This window comes from Urocitellus parryii, chromosome 2, assembly GCF_045843805.1.
Source record: "Urocitellus parryii isolate mUroPar1 chromosome 2, mUroPar1.hap1, whole genome shotgun sequence".
In the NCBI taxonomy this organism is placed as follows: Eukaryota; Metazoa; Chordata; class Mammalia; order Rodentia; family Sciuridae; genus Urocitellus; species Urocitellus parryii.
Window position 1 is genome coordinate 10,892,504 of NC_135532.1, and position 18,529 is coordinate 10,911,032.

At 36.6% G+C, this 18,529-nt stretch overlaps 1 protein-coding gene across 2 annotated transcripts in view; it reads right to left on the reverse strand.

Moving 5' to 3' along the window:
* Pcca (propionyl-CoA carboxylase subunit alpha) overlaps nt 1–18,529 on the reverse strand; it is a 356,906-nt gene that overhangs the window by 199,872 nt on the left and 138,505 nt on the right. For both annotated transcript variants that reach the window (XM_026399302.2, XM_026399298.2), the window contains exon 9: nt 6,212–6,290. In XM_026399302.2, the coding sequence (XP_026255087.1) occupies nt 6,212–6,290 (79 nt within the window). The remainder of the gene's footprint in view (nt 1–6,211; nt 6,291–18,529) is intronic.

Genomic DNA, 18,529 nt, shown 5'->3' on the forward strand with positions numbered 1-18,529 from the left:
GCTTGAGCTGTACCCCCTCCAATTACAAGCTCTATGATTTTCAGTGGGTTATTTAATTTAACTGATCATAAACTTTCTATTGACACCAGGACTTATTTCACCAAATGTTACATAAGAGATTTTAATCAACTAAACCAAGCATTTAAAGTTAATCTCATTTCTTCAACCTTAATCTATCTTCACTGCACTCACCACTGCCCCCCAATTAAAATGTACATCCACTCGTCTCAGAAGATAGAAAATGCAAACAGAACAAGAAAGGGCCTGGCCAACAGCACAACTACCCCAGAACCACAGCAAGAGAGAGACCCAGGAGACCAGACATGCAGTATGAAGATTCTCAAGAGCACTTCCTCGTATTCTAAATGCATACAATGCTCTCCATTATCTCCCACCCACCACACAGGCCCTTTTATTTTTTAAATTGTTGAAAATCAATAATTAAAAGAAAAAGAATTTGTGAAAATAACATGAATTTAATTATTTTCCTCTATGTTGACCCCAAACTAAAATAATTTAAGTCATTATTATTAAAATATGCTTACTAAAATGCATATAAAAACGGCATATTTGGCCAGTCCATTAAAAACAAACTTACTAAAACTGATTGAGAATTGTATTGTATGCTCATTGATATATTCAGAATATAAAACTTAATTCCTTTTACTTTTAATAAACAGTTAAACATTTGTATTTAACATAAAACATTAAAACCAAGTTCTTTTAATCCTTTAATTTCCAAACAGTCCATCTGGTGATATTAAAAATAACTACCTGATGTGTTTATTTTTGTGCTTGAAACATATAACATTGCAGGTAAACAATGACTAAAAGATAAATTTCCAAATGTGGCAAAACTCTCTGCTCTCAGATAAAAGGCATTGAGTTTTCTTAGTCTTCGATTACATCTTTGATTTAGGGATATGAAGTTCAGATCTCAGGAGACTGCAAACTTCAAAGAAACCAGAAGTACAATGAATCATTGTTTTTAATACCACATAACCAACTTTTATTAGATGGGATATTATAATTCACAAAGAGAAAACACAGAGCTTTGCAATTTGTCTCTGCTATAATGATTGAGAAGTTTCATTTTGCTTTTAAACCAAGAATTCCCAGAGTAAAAAATCAAAGTCACCAAGGTCAGTATCAAGTTTGAAAGTATCACAGATAAATTTCAAACTGAAGGAAATTTGTATTAAGAATATCTTTGGGGCTAGAGGTGTAGCTCAGCAGTAGAACACATGCTTACCATGCACAAGGACCTAGGTTTGATCCCAGCACAAAAACAAAAACAAAAACAAAAAATTTTTGTGGTATTCAATCATAACATTCTCCCAATAAGTAACTACTAATCACCAAACTATGTAGGTCCTGGGATGACAAAAATACAACAGAAAGCACCCTCAAAGAGCCTACAGTCTAGTGGGGACATTCAAATGGTTGGGACAATCACTTCTATTCATGTCATACATCTCACTTAAATTTGGATAGGGAAAAGAAAGCCAGAGATAATTATGAAAATATCTAAGTCTGTGTTCAACACCTTCATTATTTTCTTCCCAATTTATTGTATAATATCAAACATTTTTATAAAAATCTTTCCAATGTTCTAACGATTCTACAACAAGTCATAGACATCTCTTAGGATAAAATATAAAAACAAATAATGGTCACTAAATTTTATACTGCTTCCAAAGAATACTAAAATGTTGTGGCTTACACACAAAGAAAGTTCTTCAGGAGTGGGAGAGAGGAAAAGAAAGAACGGATTAGTTGTGGCATAATATCCACAATGAGTTATTACAGAAGTTAAATACCTGGGTATTCATTCGACCTTTCGTTTATTTGGAATTTGGGGGTTTTCAAATGAACAAAGGACATAGAGCAACTTTTTAAAGCAAAGAGCATATAATGTATTTTTAAAGCCAACAGAGCTACACTTTTGTTGATCTAAACAAAAGAGATGGCTTGTTTACCAAGTTGCACAGAGTCATATTTTTCAGTAGAAAATGATCTATATTTACAAACTATATAAATATAATTTGAATCAATGTGCCATTTACTTGCCAAGTAAGTGTTAAATTATTTAATAAAAGATGCCATATGAATGGCTATAATAACTTCTTTCGTGAAAACACTAAACTCTAAGTTAAAATTCAGGATCAACAACAGCACAACAAGTCCCACTGGCAGGAAACTGGGAAGAACAATCCCTCCCATAAGACAGCCTGTTCCCTACAATAGCCTGGAGCAGGTCTGATAAGATATCTGAGAACTAGGGGCTGGGGTGGTGGCCCAGCTGTAGAGTGCTAGCATGCATGCATGAGGCACTGGGTTCCATCCTCGGCACCACATAAAAACAAACTATTGTATCCACCTAAAAACTAAAGATACATAAATAAATAAATATTTTTAAAAAAGAAATCTGAGAACTAAAGAGGAGCAATAAAAAATAAGTGTTGGGCTTTCAGTGAAATTGCTATATAATATCACGCAAAAGAGGAAAACAATGAGGGGAAAAAAGTAATGTTCACTAAATATACACCTCTCACAAAACCTGTAAATGGTTTCCAGCATCTTTCTTATGCCATTCTTTCCTATGAAGAGGCTGCATGTAGCAACGGTCTTCCCAAGGATGACAATGACAGTGTCTCCCATCCAGGTGCTGTTCTAGAATCCCGCCACTCCAGGTGAAGAAGTGGAGTCACATTGGATTTGGTCAGAACCTAGTACTCCCTGGCAATCACCAGAAGGTGGTGGAGGGGAAACAGGGTGATTTCTAAGAATGGGTCATATATAATATGAAAAAATATACTCTACTAAAAAAAAAAAGGTAATATAGCTTCCATCTGGATTTGAAACAACTGATCTTGTAACTCCGGGTCACCTTGTAGAAGTCCCAAACCACCAGACTGTGAGGAAGATCAAGCCACCCATGGAAGGGTCCTGTGGTTCAAAGGGTTCTATATAAAATTGTGAACAACAAATAGGAAAAAAATCTTTGAGACATTAAACCTGAACTTTGATAGATAAATGTCAAATAGGATGGACTGTGAGGTCAAATGGGACTAAGCAGCCTCCCTGCTTCTGCGTGCTTCTGACCCACACAATATCCAGTCAGCCAAACTCCACACACCCATAGTTAATTCATGCTCTATGTAAAGGTGCTAAGCCAGGCCCAGAGAGTTCCAGAGAGAGTCTAAAAACCAGAGCAATGCAGCATTCTTCAACTTGGAAGACAGAAGCCCTCACTTGGACCTTCATCTCTCAGCATGTCCCAAGAAATTTTCAAGTGAAACAAAGTTGTGTCATATACATTCAATTCATATAAATTAAACACTAAGACAAAGAGAAAGTAAGAACACACCTAAAAAGCCAGGGGAGAGTCCACGCGTCATCCATGAGCACTCTCACTCTGTGTCAGTCCCTCAGCACTCCTGTCTCTACGTTCAAAATCACACTCTTTTTTGACACCGCCACCCATCACACCATTTTTCTTGCACAGATGATCACAGCAGCCTCCTCACTGGTTTCTCTGATTTCAAGATCATGATTCTGTCCCCCTCAAGTCCACCACCAAATAGCAACCAGAGTGGCCCTAGTAAGACCTCGGTCACAAAACCTCCACAGCTGCTTAATCTGATAATACACACAGAAGTTCATTGAATTCTTCTCTATACTTTTTCAAATATCGGGAATTTGAAGTTCCATGATGGTCTTTTCTACTCAGATCACTCCAGCAGCTTCGCACCTGACTGAGAGCCAGCAGATCTCCCTGACCCCACAAAGGCACTCTGAGCTGCCCCCTTCTGCCTTCCCTCCCTTGCCACCCGGTCTTGGTTCTCCTGCAAGAGGACCGCTGTGCTTGCCGTTCCCTCGCCTGGATCCTCACCTCCTGGCTCCAGCGCTGGCTCCTCAAGGACAGGCCTAGAGGTGGTCTGAGGGGAATTCCCTCCAGGACTCCTCAAGTCTCCACCCATTTTTATGTTTCTTATGCTATTCTCACCTTCCACAGTGATTTTTGTTTGACTCCTACTATCACCTGCAGAATTTCCCAACCTTGTTTTTTGCCATGGATCCCTTTCACAAGATGATACAGCACAGAAACATTTTGTCAAAATAAGGCTTAAACTGTTATAAAACGCATGGGGTCACCAGGCATGATAGGACAGACCTGTTGTCCCTGGTATTCAGTAAGATGACCTAGGCCCAGAAGTGCAGGGCCAGACTGGGCAAAACAGCAAGACCCTGCTCTTAAAAAAACAAAAATAAATAGTAATAATTATAACAGTTTATAGCATAAGCAAGGCCCTGGGTTCTATCCCCAGCACTGCAAATAACAGCAAAAATAATATCAATTAATAATTTAAAAATTAAAAATACATAGGATTTCAGAGGAAACAAAATAATATTGAAATACAGATATTGAAAATTTTTACACACTTAAATATAATACAAGTGGTTCCTTGTTAAATAATGAGCACCGACCATGGGTCTAATGATCAGCGTAACTCATCTGCAAAAACATAATGAGATAACACATATGACTTTCTAGCAGTAAAAACTTCTACAGATACTACTATTCCCCTGGCTGTTGTTCCCAGGAGGAAACATGCATCCCAGGCAGAGGCTGGTAAGAGAAATCTGTGGTTTTCAGTCATCCACATCCATGAACCTCCCCTTACCAAGTTAAGAACCCCTGATCTAGTACATAAAATATGTGAAGGAATTTTATTCATTGCTATGTCCCTGAAGCCTTACTAAAACAGCACCTGTCAACAGCAGGCTCTCAGCAAATATTGCATTTCTTCTTGTTGGGTTAGCAGAAGAGGGAAGAGGAGCATCTCTGTGATCTTGGTCATTTCCTGGTGCAGAGCCACTGTGAGAGTGAGGTTGGAATTTACAGACTGTCATCCTCACAAAACAAGCCAAGCACGTCCCTGGTGTCAACCAAAGAAACAGTGGTGTTGTGAGTCAGTTGTCCTGTAAAGCTGACACTCCATAAGTCCCAAACACAGTGCCTTCCCACAAGGCCTTAAAGGAGAATGCAAAGTAGCCAGGAGATTTTCAAGGTAATTGCTCTCTTCAGAACCTCCTGTTTTTAGTAAGGTTTGGTCCCACTGTACTGGATGACTTTCACACTAATAAATCCAAATTCCTGTCTTTAGGAGCTTTATGAGGAAAGTGAATGGGGAAAGAAATGAGCAAGGAGGAAATAGCAGAATTAAGCATCTGAAAGGCCAGATGACTTCTGGGTGGAGAAAAGGCAGGAAAGACAACATAACAATAAAAAAAATAAAAATAAAAAATTTGTGATTTCTCATCGCATCATCTCCCAAAATAACAACTCTCCTGCTGCCAATTCTGAAAATAAGGAAAATAAATATGAACAGAGGTCCTTAAACCTGCTTCTATTAGGCAGTTTCTTGAACACTTCCTTTCTAATCACTATAATGTCACCAATATGTTTGATTTTTAAAATTTTGTCTCTTGGAAGTTACTTTTGATTTCTGAAACTAGTAAAAAGAAAGTGACCTAAATTTACAGCAAAGTGCATTGTATATAAAAGACATGCAGCAATTTCAAACTCAGAAAAGAATACGTTTCACACTATAAAATATCAAAATAGTTCACTACTTTTATGGACTAGCAAGTAAAACAAGTACATAATGAGGTAAGACATAAATTCTTTTTATCATTGTTGTGTTTTCGTGGGGGGGTTGTTTTTTTGTTTTGTTTTGTTTTGGTTTTGCAGTACTGGGTATGGAACACAGGGTTCTTGTGCATGCTGAGCAAGCACTCTACCACTGAGCTATACCCACAGCCCTGACATAAACATTCAATGAAATTATGTCTACTCTTAAATATATTTGGTTCAAATTTTCAGATTACCTTCCAAATTAGAGAGTCAAATGTTAGTAACTTCTGCCTAAAAAACAGAATAACTATAATTGTTTAAAAATATACTGTAAAAACAAAAAGTCCTTTGTTAATGTTTTTAAATACCCTTATAAAAGCCTCTCTATAATAGGATATTCATCTCAAAATATAAAAAATGAAGACTTCTCCATAATTTCTATTTTTCCCCATTCAATAAGTGGTTATTGTAATTACTCCATTATGCTGTTAGTATCTGTTTACTTGCCAGCTTAATAAAACTCTGGCAACTGCAATTTTCATCAAAAGTACATTTTGGACAGAGGCTCACCTGGTCTCCTCATCATTCCAAGCGACGCGCATGCCTTTCCCGCCACCGCCTGCTGAGGCCTTGATCATGACCGGGTAGCCTAGCCGCAGGGAGGAATTGGACAGAAGTTCAGACTTTGATCATCTGGATGTATGAACATGACAACTGACCACATGTTCAATAACGCAGAAGACAATAACTAATTTATTTAAAAGTTCCTTTCTTCAGAGTCGAAAAAATAACACCAGTGTGATGATCAAATATACATTTTTAAAATGAGAGTGTGGCCATTTTAAAAGAAAAAAAAAGGCTACTTGTAGCAATAAACATAACATTTTCTCTGGTAATAAAATAAGAGCTAAACTAAATAAATAATTTGACAGTGAATTCCAAAATCAGAAATAGATGAGTATTAACTAGCCAAAGATAAAAGAAGCAACTTATGTAACACTAAGAAACACAAACACACAAATTCCCTTCATCTGTTTGCATGTTTAACAAATTGAATTCCCTTTTTTCAAAAGTTATGATTACCAGGTACTATAAGTATTTTCATCTGAAAAATCACAGGGAATGCCTACAGGTTTATCAGCAAAACCTGATGGTATACAGATTGCAGGATCTGCAATCTGTATACGGGGTAAAAATGGGAGTTCATAACCCACTTGAATCAAATGTATGAAAAATGATATGTCAAGAGCTATGTAATGTTTTGAACAACTAATAAAACAAAAAACCTGATGGTACTGAGAAAAATCACACGTGGCTGCAAAAAATATCTAAGTGAGAAGCACCACTCCATAGCATCATGAAGGTACAAAGTGAGGTCCAAAACTAAGGGCATCTCCAGCTAATGTTTATAAAAGAAAAGGAAATCATAAAATTGTTGTTAAAAGATTGAGTATTTAGTTACGGTAAAGTTTTTGACAGCAAGAGTCACCCTGACAATACATTAAGAAAAGCTATAACATCCCCTTCTCTAGAGGTTTGCTGGAAACACTGTGGAAATGCTCATATGAATAAGACCATTTGTTTATGATCTTTCCCAAAGAAAGAAGCAGTCAGTGATCCCTTAAAGGACCCTCTCTAGCCTGTGATTCTGTAGCAGCATTAAACTCTAGCTAAAGGATCCTGAGGGAAAAGGAAGAAAGGCCAGAAGTCACAGACCTTTGACCCCTCCACCACAAAACATCACCTTAACTTCAGCTTAGTTAAAATGACACTTGCTTCCTAAATATTTTATAGTCAATTAAATTTAAAATGTTTTGTTTGTTGCTTATGTGGGATAGCATTTTTTAAATGCTAAATCGGTGAGAAAAAGACAAATAACACATTGTTCTTGTATGAAGGGCCTTATAATTCAGGAACAGAGGCAGAGCACCCAAATAACTTATCAGTGGGGACTCAAAGAGCAGAGGATCACAGGAAGGTGGAGAGAGAAGGGTAAGAACAATACAACATAGGAAGTGTCATTTAAATGAGGCTCCAGAGGAGGAGAAAGATTGGAACATTTCAGACAAAACAGAGGTACTCATAAGATGAGTTTAAGAAGAGAGTGAAACACTCCTGTTGAGTACAGACTACCTTTGGGTTAGCATAAGAAAAAGAAGTAAATACACAGACTGGGCAGCATATTCTTGAAGCCGCATGAAATCTTGCATGAGGTTTGATCCTGAGGGACAGTCAATGCTGTGGCCTCACAATGAAAGTCACATATAGGAATTAGTTTGCAATCAGTAAGGAACAATCAGCCTGCGTTTTAGGAGTGAAGAAACGCCCCCCCCGCCCCAACAATTCAAACCTTGTTAAACTTTTTGCCTACAAAATTCCATTTACAAAAATTTAAGGTCTTTTTTAGACAAATGGATCCATACCTCTCTAAAAATGTGTTATCAATTCACCACCACATATTATCTATCTCTGCAACAGGAAACCACAAGAGATATGATGTCTATGTCCCACGTGTCTACCATTTTCAGATCCCTCTAAGGATTAGGAAATATGGCATTTTTTTTTCATTCTAGTATTAATCTCATCTTATTCATTTACGATGGGACCTGGACCATGCAATGATTTGTGAGTTTCAAAATCACATGGTTTAAAAAAGGGGATGGGGGGAGTCTAACTGGGAAAAGAAACCATAAAATTTGGCAATAAGAAATTATTCCATGTTCAGAAAAGGGGAGAAGTGATTAGAAAATAGGGCAAGACATAATAAGGCAATTTGGGCTCCCAAAAAAGAGACAATGAGGTATCAGGCCTGTGAACACATTAACCCAGGAGGCAGGACTCTCTGATCAAAGCCTAAGAACCAGATATAACAGGGTCAGGAGGAAGAGGGGGAGAAACTGGCAGAGTGACAGACAGTCTAACTTTTTGACCTATCTTTGAAATTAATATAAAGGTAAACTTTTCTACTCAAGTTCCTATGCAAAATAACTCAATGAATGAAAGTGATTCTGGGATTACCTATTTCTGTGCTGTCACCATGCCATGAAGAAACAAGCCAACCACAACCAAAGAAGAATATTCCACACAACTGATGTTAAGTAATATCAAATAGCTCAGTCCCTCATCCATACTCTCTTGCTGTCTCTCCACCACTCTAGGTAAGCCACAAGGTATAGGGATAGAGAAGAAGAAGGGAAAAAAGATTTAGTGAAAGTTAATTTTTCCCAGAAAAATCAGAAATGATCAACAAGTTGATGATTGCTGCTACCCTCCTACCTCGAATGGACATGAAATGCCAGCTAATCTTCTCCTGCATTCTCTTTTCCAATGGAGCCCTTGCTCTTCTGTTTGGTTTTTGTCTACAATTCATTTATTTAATTTTATATTCTTCAACTGACATGTTTCCTTAGCACAACTACATACAATTCCTACAAGCTTTCAGAAGACACCTCAAAAATTTAGACTAAGAGTTAGTGTCATTCTGCCAGTTTCTCCCTCTCTTCCCCCTGACCCTGTTATATCTGGTTCTTAGTTTTTGATCAGGGAGTCCTGTCTCCTGGGTTAATGTGTTCAAATCTCCTGTTATGAAGATTACTTTTTAAAATATTTATTATTTAGTTGTAGTTAGACACAATATCTTTATTTTGTTTATCTATTTTTATGTGGTGCTGAGGATTGAACCTCGCAAGTGCTAGGCAAGCGCTCTACTGCTAAGCCACAACCCCAGCCCTGAAGATTACGTTTAAAAAATAAAAAGCAGAACTCAAGGCCTAGTGTTATTTGTTTTCTCACCTTTACAGTCCTCTCATAGATACCTATTGCCACTGCCTTCCCTATACCCCAGACCCAGAGACAGATGCAACCTGCCTGCTGACATTCTGAATCCAACATGGAGGGGACCTCCACTCCTCACTTCCCTCCTACACAACAAGAGAAATGAACACTTCCAAAAATGAATGTTTCAAATGCTACACTTGAACAATGAATGTATCAAATGCTACAATTAAATGATTTCTATTCCTACTTTTCTGGATTCCACTTTCAAAGTGACGTTTGACTATGGGACAAGACACCTTCTCTGCTTCTCTTGGCTCCCAACAAAAAGCATGGCATACTGTCCACCACAGAGCCAGCAGCCTTATTTCTACCTCTACCGCCAGATTTTCATTCATTAGCTCAAAATGTTTACTGAATACATATGGTCTGCCAAACATGGGTCTGGTTCTGGGGAATAGGAGGATGAACAATTCAGAAAGATTCCTGATCTCACACAGCCTACTACCCCTAGAAAATGCCACATGAATATGCATACACCTCATACAAATAGGCATCCACCCAAATACACATTACCACGCTCATATATACTTTTACATATATGTATACTATACACATGTGCGCGCAAACACACACACACACACACACACAAATGTAAAAGTGGATAAGAGCTACCATAGAAACAACACACAGAAATGTGATTAGGGTAACTTTTCCTTGAAAAGGGTTCTCTGAGGGAACATTTAGACTGAACCTGAATGATAAATAGAGGCTAGCCCTCACAAAAATCAACAAAGAAGGAATATTCCTGACAAAAGGACAAGTTACAAAGTGTCAGACAGGACAGGGAAGTAACCTAATAGAATATTTATGATCATTTTGGCTGCATGCAATGAATGAATTGTGGGACCTGGGAGACTGATTAGGAAGCTTTTGCAGTAAGCATTCCAGGTGACAGACAGCTGTGATTCAGATTTGGCTAATCCAACAGAGAAAGACAAAGACTTGAAGTTTGTTTTAGAATCTGAGTCAGTGATAGTTTGGACATGGAAGATAAGCAAATGAAGGCAGACTCCAGGGACTTAGGCACTTTCCTGTTTAGCTATAGATTCCAAGTCAAAAAGAAGAATCTTCTGTAGGACTGACAGTGTTTTGTTCACCTATGGAAGACACGATAATTTACTCTTCAAGCAGATGCCTCCTCACACACAGTGCATAACCTGGTAACTGGGAAGCTGATAAAACAACATCTTGAGGCCGGGCATGGTGGCACACGCCTGAAATCCCAATGGCTAGGGAGGTTGAGACAGGAGGATCGTGAGTTCAAAGCCAGCCTCAGCAAAAGTGAGGTGCTAAAAAACTCAGTGAGACCCTGTCTCTAAATGAAATACAAAATAGGGCTGGGGATGAGGCTCAGTGGTTAAGTGTCCCTGGGTTCAATCCCAAGCACAAAAGAAAAAAGAAAAAAAAAAAAAAAACTTGATCCAATACTCATAATTCACAGAATAAAGAATTTTATTTCAACTTTTTACCTACAGTCTCTTGAACTAAAATTTCATAGGAAATAATAACTAATGGAAAAGAAAAGCAAAAAGGAAGAGGAAATGATATTTTGGGAGAAATGCTCTATTCCAAATTTAGTGTTGCCCATCAGAAATCTCTAGTGGATCAAAGGGAAGGTGTGACTCTTGGTGGTGGAGGGGTGTCTTCTTTTGGAAACATTTGGGAAATCTAGAATTAATTACAAGGCTTTTGTTTCCTAAAAGAAAGGTTCAAAGTAAAAAGAAAATAAAAGGTAGCCCAGGAGTAGGCGCTGTCCTCTCCATGGATAGGACAGGCCCCGTCATGGGCCTCAGAGAAGAAATAAAGGGCCCCGAAGAAAAAAGGTCCATGACAGAGAGGAAGGACCCCCAGTGAAGGCTGGGTATCGGATCAGGGAGTCAAGGGTGTGCACTGGGGTCCTCAGACTTCCTCAAGCTCAATTAATGTAAAGCAGTTCACTGAAGTCTGGGGGTGTGTTTTTTTGCTTTTTGGGGGGGATATCGTTCATGACAGTGACATTTTTTGAAGAATCTAGTATGGTCATTTTACAAAATATTCCACAATCTGAATGTATTTGATTATTTACTCATTTAATTCAGATTAACAACAAAAAATTTCTAACAAGCAATTTTTACATTCTATATAACTGATATTCTATCTTGATTTTTGTATCACACAAGGAAAAAAAAGACTCCACTAGTCTCATTACCCATAAAGTTAGATTTGAGTACTTAAGGCGGTGTATATTAAATTCCCTCACAGAAAATATGCCATTTTCCTTTTGTAACCAGCAAACCGTCACTGGACTGACACTTCGAAACCATGAATATCTTATATGCAAACAATATCTCACCCACTGGTAATAATGAATATTAATGATTTTTACTTTAATAAATTTCTACATTATTCACTGACAAATGAGCTTTTTAAAAATGAAGACAAAGATCTTTGCCTGTCTTCACTGTTGCTTCTCCACTGACTAAAACAGGGCTTAGCCAATAATGTGCAAAATCATAGTTACTACATGAACGTTCTAGCTAACCATTTAAATAGCTCCACATTTAATAAGCAATCATAGCAATACTGCAAAATATAAGGTTAAAATATAAGAGTTGATTGTGTTCCTGGGCTAGGGTTGTAGCTCAGGGGTAGAGCACTTGCCTAATACATGGGAGGCACTGGGTTTGATCAGCATCAATAAAAAAAAAAAAAAAAAAAAGTAAATAAACAAAATAAAGATATTATGTCCATCTACAAGTAAAAATAGTTTTTTAAAATTGATAGCATTCCTGTATACAATCTACAAATAATTGAAATATGAAATTTAAGACATGATATCATTTATATTAGCACTCAAAAATTGAGATAGATGTAAATCTAGCAAAATTTATATAGAATGTCTATGAGGAAAGCTATAAAACTCTGATTAAGGTAATCAAGAAGACTTCAATGGAGAGATACTCCACATTTATGGATAGGAAGATTTGGTACTGTTAAGATCAATTATCGGGCTGTGGATGTGGCTCAAGCGGTGGCGCGCTCGCCTAGCATGCGTGCGGCCTGGGTTCGATCCTCAGCAGCACCACATACCAACAAAGATGTGTCCGCCGAGAACTAAGAAAAAATGAATAAATGTTAAAAGTCTCTCTCTCTCTCTCTCTCTCTCTCTCTCTCTCTCTCTCTCTCTCTCTCTCTCCCTCTCACTCTCTCTTTAAAAAAAAAAAAAAAAAAAAAAAAAGATCAATTATCTGCAACTTAACATATAGGCTGAACATAAATCAAAATCCCAGCAAGTTATCTGTGGGTTTTGTGGATATCAACAAACTGATTCTAAAGTTTATATGGGAAGGCCAAAACCACAGAATAACTAACATAATTTTAAAAGATAAGGACAAATTCAAAAGACAGATACTTACAACTTAAAGATTCATTATGAAGCTACAGCAACCAAGACACCAGGATACTAGTGAAGGACTCAATGAGTTAATTAAAGCAACAGAAGAGAACCCAGAAATAGTGCACACAAGTATACTCAACTAAACCTTGACCAAGAAGTAAAAGACTTCTTTCCAACAAGTGATATTGAATAATTAGATATTCGAACCAGAGGCGGGGCGGGGAGAGAGAGAGAGAAAGAATCCAGACAGTTTTTATGTTTCACCAAAAAAGTACTCAAAATGAATCTTATGATGTAAAACTATATAATCTCTGGAAGAATCAAAGAAAGGAAAAACAACACTGATAAATCAACCTTTACTAAAATTTAAAACTTCTATACAAAAGACATGCTTAAGAGAATTAAAATACAAGTCACAGATTGGGAGAAAATAGTTATAAAACACATACCTGAATTAAATATATATATATATATATATATATATAACAAAAAAAATGCATTCAAAATACACTTGAAACTCTTGAAACTCTTGAAACTCAACAATAAGAAAACAACTTAAAACTGGGCAAATGATGTGAAAAAAAAAGCTCAATAAATAAGATATATAGAATGTAAATAAGAATATGAAAAAATGTGCACATATGTAAGCAGAGAATTGCAAATTAAAACAACACAGTAATATATTACCACATGCCTATTGGAATAGCTAAAATTCAAAACCCTGACAAAACTAAATATTATCAAGGATAAAGGACGGCTAAATGATACCTTGAAGTCGAAATTTCTATAGCAAATACTGAAAGAATAAAAATAAAGAATAAAATTTCCATCACGGTACAAGGGGTGAGAAAGGAAAAGAACAAGATTTTTTTTTTAAAATCATCAGCACCAAAAAGAAGCGAAGAACAGAGAGAAAAGAGAATATAAACAATAGAACAAACAAAAATAAAAAAGCAGATGATATAAATAAACCAAAATATAGTAGTAAACACAACAAGTATAAATGGACTCAACTCTCCAGTTAAAAGACAGGAACTGCTAGTCTGAACAGAAAAAAAGTAAAAATCAGTCCATATACTTACAAGAGGGATGTAAAAAATAATAATTCACTGGCAGATGAAAGATGGGAAAAGGTAAAAGAACAAGGCCAAGTTAAGTTTATTTAGACATATTAATATCACATAAAATCTGACTAAAAAGAAAAATAACAAATTAGTCACAAATTTTTGATAAAAAGTAAAATTAACCAAAAAGATACATGTTACCTATTAATTTAACACAGGTAAAACCTGGAAAGCAAAAAATAAAATTTGGAAATCCACTTTTTAAATAAATTAACAGATTAAATATCCAAAAACATCATTAGAAGATTTAAATATCTTCACAGGTAGACTTGACCTATGGGTCATCTGTATAATACAAATAATATTTTGAGACTATGCATTCTTTTTTACACATGGAATATATATTTAGAGTGACTGGCCAAAAACAATGTTCTCAAATATAGAAAATTCTTAATTTAAAAAGAAAAATCATATATTCATTGATCATAAAGCAATTAAGTTAGAAATAACAAAACAAAATTTTGTATTTTTTCAATTATTTCAATTTTTTCAATTATTCTAAATTATTTTATCAAATAACATGTCAAAAATCATAATGCAAATTTGAAACATATCAAAATTATAAAATACGGTTAATTGCCAAGATCCCTAGTTCAGTAGTTTCTCCCAACTACTGGAAGTATTGGCAACTACAGCTGACTTTTCCTCAATTTTATGCCTAGTCTTATCTCATCCTAGGGGGAACTTACACCCCAGTGGTTAGCTTTTGCCTCAACTTGACAACTGTGAAACATTAACCCACATTTAGAACTCTGAGGCCTTTGTTAACACATGATGTTAGCTGAGGCCTTTGTTAACACATGATGTCAACTCAGTTCAATTTCTCCCTTAGTCTAGTTTCCTTTACTCTCCCACAGGTGTTAAAGGGTATTTTTCCAATACACTTCCAGGGTCTGTCTGCCTCCAAAGATTCTAATTGTAATATAGGTGCTATCTGAAAAGCTATTATAGTGTTGTAAGCAAGAGATGACACTAACTTAAAGAAAGGAGTAGTAGAAATTAAAGAGAAGTGGATGAATTCAAGAAATATTTAGGAGAAGATAATGATGATGATCTCTTAAACATCATCATCATCATCATCATCATCTGCAAACTGAAAAACCACATGAAATACAACAGTGGAATACCAAATCATGGAGAAGGCTTCACAACTAATCATCAAAATTATGACCTCTACTTCCTGCCTCCATAACACCTAACGCTGCAGATGACAAATTCTCCATCAGTCTAGCTGCCTAAGTACAGCCTACACCAACTCTTCCTTCCCATCCTACAACCTGACATATAGGCAGAGACCATGTGTAATACAGAAAAAAAATAAGGGGAGGGACAATAAAAATGTGGTGCACTGAGCTCTGATGAACTTAAGAAAACTGCACAGAATCAGAGAAAAGTTGCTACACTGCTAGAATTGTCCAAAAAATCTAATTCAGAATCTACTGGGGAATTTGGCCACTAAGTACCAGGTTGGTACACTGAAAAGTGCCTGTTGTGAATACAATCAAAGAAGAAATTTAACTTCAAACAAATTAGGGAAATGAATTCCATTTTCAATGCATCATTCATTTTGTGTGTATTGTATCATAATTTTCCATTGATTTTACTGTTCTCTTAATTAAAAATTAGTTACATTTAATCTCCCTATGGACCTAGGTTAATCATACCATTTGATTTGCCACACTTCAGACTGAGGTGATACACATTTGCATCAATACTACTTGGGAACTATAATATCCAATAAAAAGGAAACATAGTAAATATATACATATTTACTATTTCTGGCAGATCAACTATGAATTATCCACATTCATACTGCTACTATCTCTAAAGATGGCTAATTCTCAGTTTTTCCTGTTGGAAAAAGAAAAGGTGTAAAGTGACCACAGAATATCTTGCCTTTCCTCAGTTGTCCATACACATACATAAATACATAAACAACTGTTTATGCGTTGTATTTATTAGATATAATAATTTATTACTGAATCATATATTTATAAATATATTCTATTAGTATATTACATATTGTTTAAATTGTATCCAATGTAAAATTTAATATACTTATTTTTAATTTATATATTTAAAATGTATTAATAATAAGTGTGCTGCTAGTCAGTCAGCTTTCTGTCACTGTGACAAAATAACCTGACTAAAACAACTTATAGGAGGAGAGACCTGGGCTCATGGTTTGGGAATTTTCCGTCCATGGTGGCCTGGGTCCCTGTTTCGGGTCCTCTGGTGAGGCAGCACATCATGGTGGGAGGCTGAGGTGGAGCAAAGCTCTCACCTTATGGGGCCAGGAAGCAGAGACAGGGCAAGAAAGGGAAGAAAGGCTAGGACAAGATGTAGCCTTTAAGGACACACCCCCAAAACCCATCCCTCCTACTATTCCAGCACCTTCCATAGTCCATTAAATTATGAAACCGTCATTGGAGTAATCCATTGATGAGGTGAGAGCCCTCATGAATGAATACCAACAAGCAAGAGAAAGAAGATGAAGGACTGAAACACAATTATGTGGCCTTTCAAAAGCCACACCTCCAAACAAACACTGCTGCCTTGGGGGGCCAAGCTTTCAACACAGGAGCTTTTGGGAGACACTCAGATCCAAACCATACATTGAGTATCAAACATGATATATTCATTTAAATAATTAAATAGGAATGAATCAATACTGCACACACACAGACACAATCATGGTATGCTAGATTAGTTAAAATAAACTATTGATTTAGTGGAGAACCACAACTATACTTTATTGAAAACCTGATTATACTGGCCTATTTTTCTTGGCTTGGATAAATAAAAAACAATAGATCCCCTACTCTGCTCCAGGGATCAGAAATCAGTGCACTTCATTGTGCAGATTAGAGCAGAAGGTGTTCACAGACAAGAAGTTTCCAAACAAAAACCAACATTTTTTTCCCATTACAATGTGTTTCCACATCACGCCTGAATGTTTTGCAGTCTTTTGCAACAGAGTAATAGAAAAAGGAAAACATGCAAGAATGAACACCAACAACGCAAGAGGAAGAAGATGAAGGACTGAAACACAGACAGAGGCAGCAGAGTAAACTCCACAGGAAACAAAGGGAAAGTATGGAATCATGCTTATGGCTAAATGTGTATGTGGGAAAAGAAATGCAAGCACCAAAAGATGGTGGGAAAGAAAAAGAGAACATGCATTCCCATCTCCAGGGGAGTATCATTTCAACCTCAAATGACCACACTACTTCACAAGAATCTTTTTGTTCTTCGGGTGTTGGGAATTGAACCCAGGACCTTGTGCTTGCTACATGCACACTCTACCATGGAGCCACACCTCCAACCCCAAATTTCTCCACCTAGAATGGATTTCATGAAGTATATAGTTCAACACCCCTGCACCGTTTTTCTTAAACATAACTTTTCCTTAGACATTTTTTATTACATCTCCCTGGATATTAAACCTATCTTCTCCTGAAGACCAAATTAGCAAATAAATTAACAGTACATAAGATTGTTAAGGTACATTTTAATATCTTCTCAAAGTGTCTTCAAGAAAGCTTTAACCAAGAGTCATAAACAACATTTAAAAATATTCTAAGCAGCATGAAATTGAGATTTCAGGAGTAGTATTTTTTCCCTCTTAAATATGAACAATTTGTTCTTCTATATAACCAACTTTTAAAAAGCGACTTTAGAAACAAAACAAGCCATATCATACCGAAAGCAAGGTGGGAAGCACAGTGCAGGAAAGCAGCCAGAGCAGGGAGGAAAGGCCACCAGGGTCCTCGCACTAATCGGAAATAGGCCGAGGCAGAGGCCATCAGAAGACTAATGAAAGAGTGGGAAACGGGAGAGTGCGGCTTCCAAAACGTAAGTCACAGGTTAGCGCAGACAATAGGCTAGTAAGATGTTCTAGTACACTGGAATCTAACATTACTAAAAACTTCCACAAGGGCTGGGGTTGTGGCTCAGGGGCAGAGCACTTGCCTAGCACTAGATTTTTTATGTGGTGCTGGGGGTTCAAACATAAAAAAACTGAATGAACAAAATAAAGGTATTGAAAAAAATACACTTCCATGAGTCCAGCCTAATAAACAAGGAGCAGTCTACAAGAATGAATGATGGGCCAAGTGCAGTGGCACACACTTGTAATCCCAGTAGTTCGGGAGGCTGAAGCAGGAGGAGTTCAAAGCCAGCCTCAGCAAAAGCAAAGCGCTAAGCAACTCAGTGAGACCCTGTCTCTAAGTAAAATACAGAATAGGGCTGGGGATGTGGCTTGGTGGTCAAGAGTTCAATCACCAGTATTTTAAAAAAAAAAAGAATGAATGACAGGCGCTCATTAACAAGAGCATACCAAATTTACTTGAATAAACCTTGGTTACTCATTTTGTTTCAATAATCTATTGACTGAAAGTTTATCATGTTTTGCTTAATTTTTTTTTCTCTCTACAGGTATCACTATTAGAAAATTACAGATTAAATGGAGGAAATTACAGTCAAATCATGGTCTATAAATATTGTGAAAGAATTTTAAAATGTCTGATAACTTCATTTATCTACATGTAC